Raw genomic sequence first — 17432 nt, 5'->3', positions numbered from 1 at the left:
AAGGCAAGGAAAGATTAATAACCATCTCCTTTTGAACACATAAATCAGGCTTTTGGCGCCTGATAGCAACTGCTTCAGCAAACTTCAGAAGACTGGAGTTTGGCTGCTTACTAATCACCTTGAATGATTTATATTTACAATATTCAGTCTATTAAATTTATTTACACCCTTGCTATACTATATAAATATGTCTTTAATATAACTTCCAATCAAACTCTTTTATGTAAGTAATTTAAACCCATTAATTATGATTTTAAATATCACAGGTTGTAAGCAGCTGACGAGAACCAACGAAATAAAAATGAATTCATGCTATTCTGCTAGAATGTTTGTTCTTGCTCTTTTCAAAATGATAAAGGGAACTATGTGTATAAAACACAACCATAGAGTTGCATCCGCGAGACTACAATTTATGGACGAACCACTCAGATTTACGATAACAAGTCTTGGATTTCGGCGCGAAATTCATTCACTCATTTGGCTTAATAGAGTCTTGGCATGGTAGCTGATGTCAGTTCGTGATGAAAACTCTAAATCTAATTCCTAACCCCAACCATCAACTGTAAATCGTAATCCTTCAAACTGCTTCAAATTCCTCATTTAGCCGTAGTAAGTAGGCATAAATTATAGTCTCACCATCGAGTTATCTTTGTTCTTACTACATACTGATATGGCATAATAAGTGTGTGTGTACTGTGCAAAGAATTACCAATCACAGAAGTCCCATTACCTTATGTACTTTCAGGCACGTCTTAACTAGTAATTCATCGCGATGATGTCACTGAACATTCGTCCTATATCATATATCGTTATGATGATATCACTTTCGTTACTCGAGGGTTGGAGGTCGTATAAAATGACAAATTCCATGATTAGATGAACGCAGACATGACCGTTATTACACTGGGCGATACATTAGGCTTACATGACAACGTTGAGGGTAAATCCACCCCCGGACATAGTGTGGTTAAACTTAAACCCAATTTACGATTGTTTTGATTTGAGCACGTCTGTGAAACCTTACGAATTGTTGAGGTGACGCACCAATCGTTTTACTACATTGTGACCTTCAAGTGCGCAGTAACCTTTGACGATAGATGACAACACCCCATCGTTTCCACGATAATATGTCAAAATGCTGAAAGGTCTTGCAGATGTCCCAACTTGGTCTTCAGTTGCTAAAGGTTTGTTATAGCTGAGTCTTTAAGAGAATTCGTAGTGAGAGTATTGTTTAATAATACACTATATAGAGGTTGTCTCCAATCTTTTGATACTAATTGGCGCCGCTTTTATATCCAGATTGTGTTGGAAGTTTAAGCACTCAACTTTGGGAGAAACTCGACTAACTTAAAGTAAATTTCCGGGTGAAAGTCCAAGGAAACCCTAAATTTACACTGGTCTGGGAATTTCGCCCGAAATCGATACAAAATTTACACGAAATTTCCACGAATAAGTTTATTTTCACTTACAATTTACACAGTGTCGACTTCAAATTCTGGATTTTTACCCGTAATTTTCTCTTAAATCCCCTAAATGAGCACTTGGTTCCCGATAGAATTATTTTCAGTGCAGTTTTCGCTTTATGGAGCTACAGTTGTTTACCTGTTACTCCAAAAAAGCTGTTAGTTTTGCGCTCCCCGTATGATACCACTGTCCATACTTAATCAGTTCTATGACAGCTGACGAATAAATATGCGGCTGTGAAAATAATTTATAGTAAGGGTTGGTAAGTTTTGGGAAAGTAATTAGTGGCTTTTTTTTATCTAAATACTATGTCTCGTACAAAGTATGTATCACCGTGATCAAAAGACCAAGGTATTATAAATCGGAATATTTATTCGACTGAACGAAAACTTTTTGCAATAAACAAAGCCCGTAATTTGCATTTTCAAATCTTTTAAAAAGGGAAAGCAAGATAGTGGTAATTGGAATTCGTTATGTCCATGGTTTTCCTAAACAAATCAAAACATAAATTCATGATCAATTTAATATACTATAGGGTAATAAGATTATGGTTATTCAGAAAGACACCTCTGTTTTAAAATAGGTTGTACACTGAACTAAAAATGCTATTAGCTATGAAAATTTGTATACAGCAATTTATTTGGAATGAATAACCTTTGGTAACGTCACTCAGTACCTGGGAGTCCAGTTGAAAAGTGGGAACGAGCAGTAGTTGGCGTCCTATGTACCAATCTACGAACAAAATATATTACCATTTGTATCTTGCGTACAGTTTTAATTAGTTTGCACTTGTATTTCATCTCAACTTCGGTGCTCGCCTGTACGCTTTATTCCTCACATCGTTCAGAAAACCTTTGCAGACGATATCAATTTTTTTAATGTCTTTCCCATACAAGAAACATCTGATCAGTGATATTTGCTATAACACTTGCTATCAATGGTTTGGTAAAGTTGGTAATTGCTTTTCGTTTCATGTAGCGTCTAAAGAAAGTCTAGATTTCGTGTCATAACAAGCCAACATTGACTTCGCTAATATACGAGGATCTTTCCGACTCATCTATTATTTGGTCTTCAAGCTACCAATTTCTGTTTAGTTTCGCCTTTCAACTGGCCTTACAAATGCTCAGGGTTGTTACAGTACATTATTCATTCCAAGTAAATTGTTGCATATAAAGTTTTCACAGCTCACGTCGTTTCATTAGGCTCATAACGACTTTTACTGCATATGTTCCATCAAAATCCTTCACTGTTTCTCAATCTTTTGTTATTATGTATATTGCTCTCTAAATTGAAGTCCCATGAGATCATTTGAATAGTGGGGTTTTCATACTACCTTATGTTCCATTTTAAATCAGCATCATTCAAGTAATTCGTAGTGCATTGTATTGGTAATTCCTTGATATAATTGTTTTACGTCTTAACTTGCCTTTGTTTCAGAACACGGTAGACAATAATCTGATTGAGAAATCATCCGATCCCCTGTCCAACTACCACCTGTAAATAAGAAATAGGGGTTTTGTTAATTGTGAATATTTTCAGTGTATTCAGATAGGTATTTTAAATTGTTATATTAATCTTCTGATTGGACCAGTACATTTATTTATTTAATTTATTTGAACACATAAATATTGGCACAAAGGGGCACCGAATACATATGCACCACACAAGTCACTTGGTCTCTGTGTGGGCTGTGATGCTGTCTGGATGCCTAGACCGAAGCAGGTGGCTTTCTCAGGGGGCCACACCTGGAGCCTTCGACCTAAAGGTCTGATCCACAAAGCAATGGAGCATCGTAAGGAGATGCGGTCCCATGGTGGCCAGTGACCAACGATTGGTTCATACGCCATGTGTTCCCTTAGGATACTGGAGCCCATGTGCACCATTGGTTTGGGATCCGGTTAAAGCGCCGGACATTCACTTTTCATCTTCTCATTTTCGTAAACAACACCCTCGCCACGAGAAGGCAGTGAGTAGGACTTCCCTGGCAGAGGCTGTATACGCGTGCCCGTGTGAGAGCATTTCGAGGAGGGTGGGCCCACCCCACTCTCGGCCATACCAGGGCATTTGGGGGTAAACATCTCGTTTTCATTCATTTTTATAGTTGCTTTTGCCAAGTGTAGGACAGTAATCAAACTGAAAATTTAGGCACTAGTTTCTGTAAAAACTAATTTTCTAAAATGCTTAACTGTTTTTAAAAATTTCATTTGATAGAAACGAGCAGTTTGGTGTCAAATTTAGGATCACGTATTAGTTTGTGGCGTGGAGACATAACACATCTCCAAATTGATGCTATTGCAAATGCTGCGAATTCCCAATTGAGGGGTGGTGGAGGAGTAGATGGTGCGATACATAGAGCAGCTGGTTCACAATTGTTAGCAGCTTGTCAAAAGCTTGGTGGCTGTCCAACTGGGGATGCAAAACTTACTCCAGGTTTCAATTTGCCTTCCAAATGTATGTTCACTTTCTATTTAAAAGTTCACTTTTCTCTCTTTTTTTGTTACATACGTTTAAACAATTTATTCGATGCCCAAGTAAACTATTTAAATTCCATGTCCTACGGAAACATTAAATCCTCATAACTATATGCAAGTTACTTATTAGTAAACAGATCAGATTATCCACTTGTTTGGTTTTTGGATTTTGTCTTGCTTTCTCATTTGTTTTTTTTCACTGTAGTCCTGTAGGGTCGCAAAACAATGAACAAACAAGTTGTATTTTAGCATTAATGTACCTTGTCACTTATTGTCTTTCTTTCTAATAAACTTCTTAGTATATTAGTCCTTCAAGTTGCCAATTGATTTGAGATTTTGAATTATTTCTTTTGGACAAACTAGCTACTAAGGATTTTGATTGTAGTATCCAGGTAAGTTGCTTTCTAAAGTTGGTGATTTTACCACCAGATTATCTTTACCAAAATATAACCATTTCTAATATGGATTCTTCTTCCCGTCAAGGGTGTTAAATAAGTCTCAGTCTATCGCGTAATAAACATTTTGTTGATGTTAAAGGTATTTTTGTACACGGCGAGACTATGATTTATGGACGAACCAATCAGATATAAGATGACGATTCACGAATTTGGCGCGAAATTCGTTCATACATTTAGCTAAATAGAGTTTGGGCATTATAGCTGATGTCAGTTCGGGATGAAAAACCTAAATCTAATTTTAAACTTTAACCATCAACTATAAATGAGAATTCTAACTGCTTTATAACCCTCATTTAGTCCTAATTAGAAGTTGTTCACTCAAGGCCACTTCAGCATCGCTAAAAGGTCGTCCATAAATTATAGTCTCACCAGAATTTTTTCTATATATGTGATTTCCCTTACAATCAATCACAAACTTGTTTGATAATTTAGTTATTATTGTGATCAAGTGTTCGTTAATAGTCACATGTAAGAGCTGGTTTTATTAAATATATTGCAACATCTACCTTCATGTGTATAGAAGATTCCTATCTATTATTGTGGGTCTCGTTGCCCAAAATGAGACTAAAGTAGCCAGACAAATTATCCTTATGGTTTCCCTGATTAATTAGTGTTCGAGCTGAAATCGTGACTCACCTATGAGGATTGGTGACATCAAGAAGCAACATAAATAAATATATACGAATATAGTGTTAACAGGTTTTTATTATCTTAATGGGAATAAATTGAATAATTCTGTTCTCCAAGCTAGGTCTATTCAGAGACATTGCTAATAAACTTAACCCGAAGTTAAAAAGTGGCTAGTCATCTTGATTAGTTCTGGTGGTACACTAATAGTTAGAATGATCATGAGCATTGGCCGCTAACGTTGCTAACCTCTACCTCAATATGCTAGTCTGGCTTGTCTAGCGTGGTGATCCTATCGAGCTGTGATGTTTGGATCACTTGTCCTTTGCAGTCTTGTCATGCCAGGCAGTCCGGCTAGAAAAGTGACCAAATGAAAGCAGTTTCCAAATTCTGTGGCTGGCTACCGTATCTGAGACATGGGGATATTAAAGTGCTTCCCAAAAACAATCAGTGACTTTACTGTCCTACCGTTTAAAGGAATTATAGGTCAATTCTAAAAGGAGCACACCATCTTATCTCGTGAGATTTTGTTATCTGCAGTAAAGATTACCAGGTCTAAAGGTAACATTGCGAAAGGAAAAAAATGTTGGCAAGAAGGGTCGTACGATCGGCTCTTAGGTTTTGCGGTTATATTTAAAAGTCGGTAAGACCGTCCATCCTAATCTGATTTCTTCATTTTCCGCAAAATGAAATAGTTATTCACAGTGCATACAATCTGAACCCTTCCAGGGAAACTCGGACAGATGATCTCAATCTATATTGTATTTTTGCCTATTCTTGTTCCAAGCTTGGTCCTCTGTAGGTGGGCTTCAGGGAGGAGTAGCCTTGATAAACTTCACTTCTTCACGTGTAGTTGCACAATACTGGGTGCCGGCTTTCAGAAACTAGGCAGGATTGGTTGCAGCACTTTTACTTAATGAGCCAATACTAGAAGCACATAGGTGAATTGCAGTAAAAATTGCTTCGTAAATCTGAGAAATTAGTAGGGAGTTGTGGACACTGACCACCCAGGATTCGCGAACTAGAACATGATAGATATACCGCTGTATCCGATATGACGTTTATAACTTGATGTTATTTTTTTTAAACATGACATCAAGCTGATGCAATCCTCCCCACTTCTTCATCACTATGTCAGTCTATCAGTCATATAGTTTTACTTTTTATATAACAGGTGTAATGTTTTCCGTATTGCTTGTTTCCAGTCGTTTTTTCAGGTTATAATTTTCAATTTCCTACTGTTCTAACCCTTAGATGTGATTCATTGTGTCGGGCCAGTCGGACGGAATGATGCAGCTTTGGAATCCACATACCGAAAGGCATTGGAGTTGTGCTCTGAGCACAATATCCAGTCTATTGCATTTCCCTGTATATCCACAGGGGTTTATGGTAAGTTCTTATTAGTCTGTGATTCATACTGATTTGTTCGTCCCTTATCATTTCGATGATACTTCTTTTTTGCGTATCACCCTATCGAGTTACCTTCATTATTCGTGTGGGACTGTTGTTGTCTAAGAATAAAATTATTAACTCACAGTTTCGAGTTGTTTGGAAGTATTTTGAGGTAATTGTTTTAAATACTAAGTAAGAGATTCTCGTCTCTTTTATAAGGTCTACTTCAAAATCTTCCTGTGAATGACACTTGTACTGAATTGCATATGGAACATTTAAAAATTAAAAAAAATCCTGTCTGTGTCACTTACCTTAAAGATGTCTTATTCGACCCCGGTATATATGCAGTTAGAGACAATGTTCTTGTCATATTTCGTTTCTAGTCCTCAAGTGGAACATCTTATTCGTCCTTCGACTAATTACACTGTTACATTCATATATAAATAAATAAACAAATTTTCAAACAGAGAAACTTGTCTAGTTTGTTTTATTGTATTCACGTCATAAGTGTTACTAGTCGAACACCGATCATCACGGTATTTGTATAGATATTACAATATCCTTTGGTTGTTATTATATCTCACAGTAAATTGAGTAACTGTTGATAATTTTAATTTCTTTTCAATTAGATAGCTTTTTTGGGTCAATGACTGGATCTTGGCATGAATTGAGAAAGCCTACCTGGCTTTAGTCAACTTGTGTGACTTGTCAGGTAGGCAAGATATCCTTCTTCAAACGGAGGGGCGAACATATTCGAATATTCATATCCAAGTAGTTAATCACCAAATCGCTCTTTTTGATTGGAATAAAAATTTATGTAGATAATGATAGATAAGCATTTTATGTACAACGATCGAAAAACATTATGAATATTCTGTCCGGTTTCCAAAATACATTGTGTCAGGGTGTTCATCTGAATGGCCCGGTTGTCTCTACTATGGGTTTATCTTTATAAAATAATGAAGGAAAAAACCTTTTATCCCCGAAAGGATATCTGCACCAGAATAAAAAATAGAGTAAATATTCAAGTCCCACACAAGCCTGCACAATCGATTGACATCTCAAACAAGAGTTCACCATAGACTCTCGAAATATTACGAATATCCAAGTAATGACACACTTGCTAGATACGCCTTTCAGTGATAATTACACCCACAGGATCTTTTAATTAGTGAGGTGAAGAAGTTATTCTAGAGCTTGAGAGCGGTAGGCTTAATTATGTTTCAGAATCTGTTAAAATATTGAAAGCTGGTCTATATAGTCACTACAAAGCTCAGAAATATTTACTTAAATAGCTTGTAATGTCATCTGGTAGACCGACATGCAATTTTCACGGCCATCATTTAATATTAATATTATATTAAATTATATAGTGTACATTTTAATCCCTTATATTTAAACTCAAGGTTTCCCTAATGAAGCAGCTGCCAAGGTGGCACTTCATACAGTGCTCTCCTATCTCAAATCTCATCAAGAGGTTGGTTTTTTGGTAGTTTATATTTAATAAAATGCATTTTTAACGTATTTTTGTAATACCGTTTTACATACTGGAGGATTGTCTTATCATTATCGACATCTATCGATAATAACCAAAAGAGGTGATTGGAAATTCGAAGACTGGTATAGTATCTCTAATGACTTTATTTAAATAATACATAAAAGATCGGGTATGCTGATGATGAGACCCATGTACGTTTAAAATAATAGCAAATATATTGTGGAAATTATATGGAAATAGTTCTTGTGCAAACGAGGCCAAAAGTGTTGGGTTCATTATGTGTGTAACATTTAAGCTACTGGTTTAAATCAGTAATAGTGAGTGGTAATGTTACAGTTAGCAATGCATCGATATATTAATGTTGTATTTATCATTAATTGAGTCCTTCAAAACATGAGTATCATTTTATTAGCAATCATTTCTTCATAGCTTGATCGTTATTATACGTATGTGACAATTTAAGAGTTACATTGAATTTGTTCCCGATAAATACGATGTGCCAACATTCGTTTGTAGTTTCTTGCCTCTACATTTTTAGTATACAATTAATTACTTCCAGATTATAGGCTTTTATCTTTTTGGGGAGTGGGGAAGTGTTTTATTCCCTATTCGTATCAGAAGGGGTTTTGTGGATATTGTAGTAATTTAAATAGTCGAGATCATGAGTCAATTGAAGCTAGACCACCATGGAAAACCTGAAAGCATTGGACGGCCGTTTCGTCCGGTGTACAATATTTCTTTGGTCGTCATAGGACGAAACGGCCGTCCAATGCTTCCAGGTTTTCCATGGTGATCTAGCTTCAATTGACTCATGATCTCAACTGTTGATATTCCCTATTCCTTTGTCTTTTCATTCATTTCAAAGCTAATTCTATTGTTTGTCAGTTGAACCTCGAAATGGGATTAGGTTATTGCCTTTTTCATATGGAAACAGTACTGCAGAAAACACTTGTTTACTGTTAATTGTATAAGGTACTGCATATAAATTGATCCTAGTAAATTTAACGAAAAGTGAAGTCTTGCAAATACTTATTAACTGCTTGGATTGTTTTGTAGTTGAATCTGATTGGTTAATATGGTGATAGATTGCATCTATTGTTTCTAAGGCTTTTTCGGGAAACATATTAAAGCACTAAGTGAGAGTTAATCAAAATAGAAACTTAAATCATAGTATGCAGAAAATGATTTACTTTAATGGTTTTTCACATATTTGAAGTTGTATTCAATTACATAAATACAGTATGATTTGTTCATCATTCAGCTCTAAAAAGTTTTTCTTGATTGAGAAAGAAATCTTTGTAGTCAAGCAGTTATTTAGTCTACTTTTTGTACCCATCGTTTATAAAGTATTATTTACTTTATAAATACTTTATAAAGTAAATGGTGCACATGGGCTCCAGTATCCTGCGGGAACAAATGGCGTATGAACCAATCGTTGGTCACCGGCTACCATGGGATTGCATCTCCTTACGATGCTCCACTGCCTTGTGGGTTAGACCTTTAGGTCAAAGGCTCGGGGAGTGGCCCCCTAAGATAACCACCTGCTTCGGTTTGGGCACCCGGGCAGTATCACAGCCCACACACAAATGATGAACTCTTTATGTCTATGGAAATTACTTTTCTCGCTTCGAAAAACAATCAATTGATTCAAATTATTATCATTACCATTATTGTCATTATTATTATTATTAATATTATTATTATTATCCACATTTATTATTATTATTATTATCCACATTATTCACCCTCTTTTATACTTATACAGCGGCTCGTCTTTGGTGTAATTCGACTGTATCTAAACGTTCTCGAATCACTGTCCGGTTGAAAATTGTATGTTACCACCGAATACGAGAACTGAAGCAGTTTTTCTGAAACCACGTGCACCATTCAAACTGGCTGCCTTCAATGTTCGCACATTTATGCAGGTCGGACAACAGATAGGGCTGGCTATGTCTTTGGAAGGTCTTAATATTGATGTTTGTTGTCTATCCGAGACCCGTATTCAAGACTCTGGTGAAGTACTACAAATTCGATCTCCATCTGTCGCTTCAAAAAGCTTGTTTTACGTGCGCTTATCCGGGGACCTTGTGGCATCTTCGTCTGGTCTTGCTGGCGTCGGTGTCGCACTAAGCGCTCGAGCTGAGGCAGCACTAGTCGATTGGATCCCCATTAACAGTCGGTTATGTGCTGTTAGATTAGAAAGTTCCATCAAAGTGAGAAGAAATCGGCGTGAGAAACGATATCTTTTCGTCATCTCCGCCTATGCCCCGACAGATTGCAGTCCGGATGCAATCAAGGATGAGTTTTACCACCAGTTATCTGTTCTTCTCCAGAAAGTACGTTCGACAGATATTGTAGTACTAGCCGGAGACTTGAATGCTCAGGTCGGGCGTCTAGGCACAGAAGAGAGTCGTTTAGGTGGCCGATGGGGACTTGTTGGTCGCAGGTCAGATAACGGGGACCGTCTACTGCAACTTTGCACAGACCACAACCTGGTTCTGGATAGCACTAACTACAGGCACAGTCATCGCCGATGTGCCACCTGGCGTCCTCCCTCTGCATCTCAAGCCTGGACTCAGATTGATCACATCGCGACCAGCTACCGCTGGCTTGGTCGTGTACAAGACTGCCGCTCCTTTTGGAGTACCTATCTGGACTCTGACCATGCCTTGGTCTGCGCCAATCTTGCCTTACTTTTCAGTGGACAACGAAGTGACCACCATCAACGGATTGATATTAGCAAGCTGGTTTCAACTTCTGTTGCAAGTAAGTATCGAACCGAGCTAGCCTCTAGGCTAGCTACCACTCCACCGAAAAGTATAGATGAGCATTGGTTGCAATTGCATGACGCCATGAAAATGGCGGGAACAGTCAGTTGTGGGTTTGCGAAACGTCCCGCTTTTAAGCACTGGGTTTCTTCTGGTTCCTTACAACTCATTGAAGCCCGTCGGTCTACTCCAGGTGACCGTGAGTTTGACCATAAACGAAGGATGTTACGTAAGGAAATTGGGCAAAGCTTGCGTAAGGACCGAGAAGCCTGGTGGTCGAAGCGTGCTAATGAGCTGGAAGCAGCAGCTGTATCTGGTAACTACCGGAAGCTCTTCCAGCTCATCCGAGCCACTGGCAGCAAGAAGTCTGGTGTGAGTGAAACAATCTGCGAGGATGATGGGATGCCAATCACTAACATCCATCGACGTCTTGGACGGTGGGCAGAATTTTTCGAAGGGCAGTTCAACTGGCCTGCTGCTCCGGCAACATCGGTCAGACTGTCCTGCCCTCCATGGCCGGTGACGACTGATCCACCAAATGAGGAAGTCCGCAAGGAACTCCAACTCTTGAAGCGTTACAAATCATCTGGCCCAGATGACTTACCTCCGGCTCTTTTTAAAGATGGTGGTGACTTTTTGACTAAGGAATTGACGACGTTGTTCACAAAGGTTTGGGAACTAGAGAGTGTACCAACGTCATGGAATGAGTCGATAGTTGTCCCTATCTTTAAAAAGGGTTCACGTCGTTCCTGTAACAACTATCGGGGATAAGTCTACTTCCGATTGCGTCCAAGCTATTGGCTTCCGTCATTCTTCGTAGGTTGTTCAAAACCCGAGAAAGATTGACTCGCGAGGAGCAGGCTGGGTTTCGTTCTGGTCGAGGATGTATTGATCATATCTTCACCCTCCGTCAAATGTTAGAACACCGCCATACTTATCAAAGGCCAACAATCGTAGTGTTTCTTGACATTAGGGCTGCCTTCGATTCGTTGGACGGGACTGTTCTCTGGGATTGTCTATTGAAGAAGGGTGTGCCTGAGAAGTTTATTAACATCCTAAAAGCCCTATATAAAAACACCTCAGGCAGAGTGAGGGCATACAACCACCTTTCTCCATTGTTCCATTCGAGCAGTGGGGTTAGGCAGGGTTGCCCAATCTCACCATTCCTCTTCAACTTTGCCATCGATGACATTCTGGAAACAGCTCTGATGAATGAAAGTAATGGGGGTGTGGATATGTTGCCTGGAGAAAGACTTCTCGACCTTCAGTATGCGGACGATATTGTCTTACTGTGCGATAATACCCAAGCCATGCAATCCTCACTTAATCAGTTGGCAATCAGTGTCCGTAGGTATGGTATGTGCTTTGCACCTTCGAAGTGCAAAGTACTTCTACAAGACTGGCAGGATTCCAATCCTGTACTCACCCTGGATGGTGAGCAGATAGACGTAGTCGAGAAGTTCGTGTATCTGGGTAGCTGCATAAGTGCTGGTGGGGGTGTGAGTGATGAGATCAATGCACGAATAGTGAAAGCCAGAGCGGCTTATGCCAATCTGGGCCACCTTTGGCGCCTTCGTGATGTTAGTCTGGCTGTAAAAGGTCGGATCTACAACGCGTCGGTGAGAGCAGTTCTGCTCTATGCTTGTGAAACCTGGTCTCTCCGAGTTGAGGACGTTAGACGACTCTCTGTGTTCGATCATCGCTGTCTCCGAAGGATTGCTGACATTCAGTGGCAACACCATGTCAGTAATGCAGAGGTTCGGCATCGTGTGTTCGGGCACAGAGATGATAATTCAATTGGTGTCACCATCTTGAAACACCGACTTCGGTGGCTTGGACATGTTCTCCGAATGTCGTCCCAGAGAATTCCATGTCGTGCATTATTTGCCGACTCTGGGACTGGTTGGAAGAAGCGGAGAGGTGGTCAGTGCATGACATGGTGTCGTGGTATGAAAGAAAGCTGCAAAGGACTGGCTTCTGTCGGTCCTTCACGGCTCCCTGACTGGGTTCCGAGAGATGGTGCTACACAGTGGCTTGAGACGTTATCAGATATGGCTCAGAATAGAAGCCAGTGGCGATCCTGTTGTAACCTTCTTTTACTTTCTTCATAAAAAGTGGTTGTGTCTCCCTTACCTGAAAGATTTCTTCTGATTGTACCTCGTTACTACCACATTACCTTACACCGATCTCTTCGTTATTGTTCTCTTTTTCTTTTGCGCTCCTTAGTTTTTTTTTTCTATTTCTCTTCGCATTCTCATTGTTTTGTGTGGCGCATATATATTGGGGCTCTCTTGTACCAATATTCATGTGTTAAAATAAATAAATAATTATAAAGTAAACAGAATTTCATTCGATCATACTTGTCTAAGATACTCGTAATTGTGGAACAGTATAGAAGCTGTGAATATAAACAGATAAATTCGGTTTAGAGTGAAAATATTTCAAAAATAAAGCAGAAATGTTTTAAAATGACTCAGTTTTGTTTTATAAATTATTCATCAGGATGCTTTCATATTATTATTATTATTATTATTATTATTATTATTATTATTATTATTATTATTATTATAATATAATTATCTGGTTGTATATAGTACTACCATGTTCTATTGGGTACTGTTTTTTCCTCTTTCAGATTCAACGTGTTATCTTTTGTATATTTATGGATGTTGACTATAAAATTTACGAAAATTTAATCCCGGAGATGTTGGATTCTTACAAATAACTGAGTCTGAGTCCGTGTTTTGTATTCCTGAAGCATTTAGTTTTTGACGACTATTCAAATTTCTATTTACAATCATATTTGAAACAAATAAAAAAGTGTTTTCGACATTTCATGTTATATGGGGTTATTTTATTTTATCATTAGTTAACCAAGAGCGTAATTCAAATTAATATTTTTGTTTACATGTGTTTTCTTTTTACTCTGGCCTTCGAATATTTTATTTTCTCAAATCTTAATGTATTCTAGAAACATATAGTTTACTCTCTGACCAAGTGTTATTTCGGTCTTTACATCACCATTTTCTCTGGTTTTCTACTGACTGTTCAAATATCGGATATTTGCAATGATCATATTAGCGTATAGTCTATTTATAGTGGAACACCCACGTATATTAAGTCAAAAACACTAATTATCCAATTAAGGAATGTATCTTATTTTGTTTAATGTTCAGTCAATAAAGGTTGGTTATTTTGTTGAACAAGTTTCCATGTTACAGCCGATAGGTTCGTCTTGGGCAACTAAAATAGAACATGGAAAAAATTAATAGGACACTTATATAATTTTTAGGATGAACAATATTTCGCTGGTCGTCATATTAAATGCTATCTTACAAAATTTGGCAAAAATAGCATTTTGGATGAATCTTGTATAGATACCATTATGTATATTAGTTCAAACTGAAGCGGTGGTATGAAAACCAAAACGTTTAATCAGTAATCTAGTTTATCACGCTCTCACAATGTAAGTGATCAATCTGGTATGTGACGAGGAAATAGAAAACTGTTACAAGTTATATAGGTGCATTGGCTCTTGGTTTTCATAATAATAGGTTTATTCCAAACACAATATTCATCGGGAGTTCTAGTTTGAGCTGCTTACTATATATTTGTGAAGTACCCTGTTTCGATCTTTTTTCACCTGTTCTGACTAGTGGACAGTTTTTCTGAATACTCTCATAAGATTTCTATTCAAGTAACAAAACCTGTCAATGATTGAATTCAAGAATTTTGAGGTCTGTGTTGGTGTGAATTGTACCTTGGGGACTCTATCGCGTCACATTTTGGGATTTTATAGTAGATATACTCTAGTATATCCGCTTATCACCAGTATCAAGTCATATATTTCTTGACCATCTTCGAGTTTGACCAATGAAGTGCAGAGTTGTTTATATGTGATTAAATATATATTAAGCGGTGTTATTACCAATGGGGGAGTATTCGTATATTCAACATAAGCTAATGTGCGTACAACAAGTAAGTCGCTCTCAAAAATGTCACAATTTATACAGTATATGAAGTTTACTAGGTGATGAGTTTAACAGAAGTCTTTCTATCAGGTAAATATTCATTAGCATGTGAATCTATTTTTACAATCACTAGTTTGTTTCTCGCTGTAGTTTTGAACGAATACCATCAACGTATATGGACATAAGAATCCTTTGGATAGGGTATGCTTTACTGATAATTCGATTCTAGTTTACATAATTAGATCACAGAACTATTTTCAGTTATTAATTGAAAGTGGTTATACATTCACCAAATAGAAAAGACGATTCTTTCGAGATTCAAATATTGAAACTCAATGAGTAGATTAACAAAAAGCTACCATAACAAACTTCTCTTCATTGGCAGTCAACTACTAATACCATGTTCTCAATATAAACAAAAATTGGCTAAGTGAAACAATTATCGGTGAATGGTTTAGATCACAAATTCATTTTCCAAGATATTTTCCCTTGTATTGATTACCATGGGTTTTCACGTTTCGATAATATATTAGGTAGTTTCAATGTTCCTCATCAATCCTAGTGTTTAGATGGAAATAGAAACCTTATTAAATAGTTAACAGTTCCCTTCGAAGAAATGCAACAGCTGAGGATGTATTTCCAAAAACAGGTAGTTAAAATTAATAGAGGGAAATGAAGTGAGTAAATTAGGTAAAACTAGATTCTAGAGGGAACCAGGATATACCAACTGGGTTTCTTGTTGATTATCATTCTTAACTTCATTGCGATGTGACCACTGCATAACAATAAGGAAGAAATAAATATAGTTTGAGCAATCAAAGCCATACAAACGGTAAGCACAGCTAAATTGTTTAAATCAGTCAGACATCGATACATAAGTGAATAAGCACCCATTAATAGTAATTGATGTTGGTTTCTCGGTGAGCCCCATTTTATTTCACCGAGTTCATTGTTCGGTACTGAAGAATTGAAGTGATTCTCAAAATTATTTTACAGAAAATCGGAACATTATAGAGAAAATAAATTGTGGAATAGGACCAAACAAAAATCTAACTGATAATTTAGAATGAATCGAAGTGTTTTGTTGATGTAAGATTTTTCATTTGAATATTGTGGTAAGATTACTTATGACATCTAAGTTACTTAAAATCTGTTACTCCGATTAATATACCTCCGAATTATTAAAACACTAGAAGTGCATTTAAGTGAATTACAGTAGTGTTTTTACTTGTATCGGATATGGATTTCTCGAAGTTCTATTGAGAAGTTGTAATTTAAGGAGTCTGGAGTGAGACGGTTACTTGTTGACAATATTGAATAAGGACTACTATGTGACAAGTTGACCATATAAACCAATCATCTACGACTTACTTCCTCGTAGGAGTCATGATGGCCTCGGAATCTGAAGGTCCTCCGTTTGTCATTGCATGATTTGTCGAGTGTGTGCTACTGAGGAGTCCTGGAATTGGACGGAACAGCCGCTCATTTCTTACTAATTTTCCTGCTGGTATGAACTCTCGATGACAGCCGATTGTTAGATTAACTTTTTGAACGATAACAATAGACTATGCATGTTCTCACTTAGTTTCTGTCAGTAAGGTGACAAAACCTCATGTAAGTTACTAAGGTTTAAATTTGATTCAGTTCTTGTTGGTTTCTTATAAGGGGTCTGTCTCATGACAATACTCTGTTTGCCTTCGGATTTCAGCTACCAACATCATTTAAAGGGTTTATGAAAAAAAACCTATTTTAAACTCTAGAATACAGATTGATAATATTTTGAGCAACAAGCCACAGTGGAGTTCAAAATACAGATTTCATCCTTTCTGAGACCTTCCAGGTGAATGTAACCAAACTTCGTTTTTGATATTCACGGTGAGAGTCGTATACTGAGCACTTATCACCTCTGTGAGGACTTAGCAAAAGGATTATGCTGATACTGGTATTGTTGTTTGCTGTGACAGTGGTATAACTGCTACTTACTACTTATTCTAACGGAACAAGACTGTTATACGGATGTAAGGAAGAAAGAAAGCCTGTAAACGAAGACTTACTTATTCATTAACCACTAATTAAAATAACATCAGAAACAACGACGAGATACACATCATTTCAAATGCTCGTTTGACAGATGAAATTGACCGCATTAAACCAGTAGTAGTTGACATTAAATACTCGATACTTTAGTGTGTATATAGTTTGCAAAATCAATAAATCAACTGTCTTAGCTGAGGAATATAATTCATCATTGAATTGTATAGTTATCTACTTTTTAACAACGCATAATAACAGGATTATTGGCTATAATGTTGAGTCAAAGCAGCCTCTGACTTATCCAATGGCTACCATGTTTGTATTCTGTTGTAGTTAATATTTGGGACTTCGTTTAATGGTTCTCTATTAGTAAATGGGATCCTTGAGTGGATATACCCTGTATTTGCAACTTGATTATACTTTAAGCAATCATTAGCTGATGGTAGATTGATTTTTTCACTGACTTTTGTAAGCTGATGGAATAGATCAACAATGGAATAATTTTATCCAAACTTTGGTCATCTTTTTATTTTTTTGAACTACTGAAAAAAGTCTAACATTCATATTATTAAAAGTTATAAGACCTGATTAGATCATCCAATCTAATCTTAACCAGTAGACTAAGTTTTACGTGTAAAGATAATGGTTCGATTCAAAAGAAAACCTAGTTTCTGGCTGAGTATCAACCAACGGCCTCCAGGCAACTGGTTCGACCCGTCATTTTACTTAGTAAATGTATAACTGTATAA

General features: G+C 37.2%; 1 protein-coding gene across 1 annotated transcript; it reads left to right on the top strand.

Moving 5' to 3' along the window:
* Positions 1-972: 972 nt before the first annotated feature.
* MACROD2 (O-acetyl-ADP-ribose deacetylase macrod2) lies at positions 973-13403 on the top strand (the record flags this gene model as incomplete). Its single annotated transcript, XM_012938827.3, has 5 exons — positions 973-1184; positions 3676-3915; positions 6275-6409; positions 7819-7889; positions 13314-13403. Exons 1-5 carry the CDS (start codon positions 1136-1138, stop codon positions 13401-13403), a joined length of 585 nt encoding a protein of 194 aa, XP_012794281.1. The 5' UTR covers positions 973-1135.
* Between the last annotated feature and the right edge of the window lie 4029 nt (positions 13404-17432).

The sequence above is a fragment of the Schistosoma haematobium genome, chromosome 1 (assembly GCF_000699445.3).
Source record: "Schistosoma haematobium chromosome 1, whole genome shotgun sequence".
In the NCBI taxonomy this organism is placed as follows: Eukaryota; Metazoa; Platyhelminthes; class Trematoda; order Strigeidida; family Schistosomatidae; genus Schistosoma; species Schistosoma haematobium.
The sequence above is the reverse complement of the archived record's forward strand: the minus strand, read 5'-3'. Positions and strand labels throughout refer to the sequence as shown.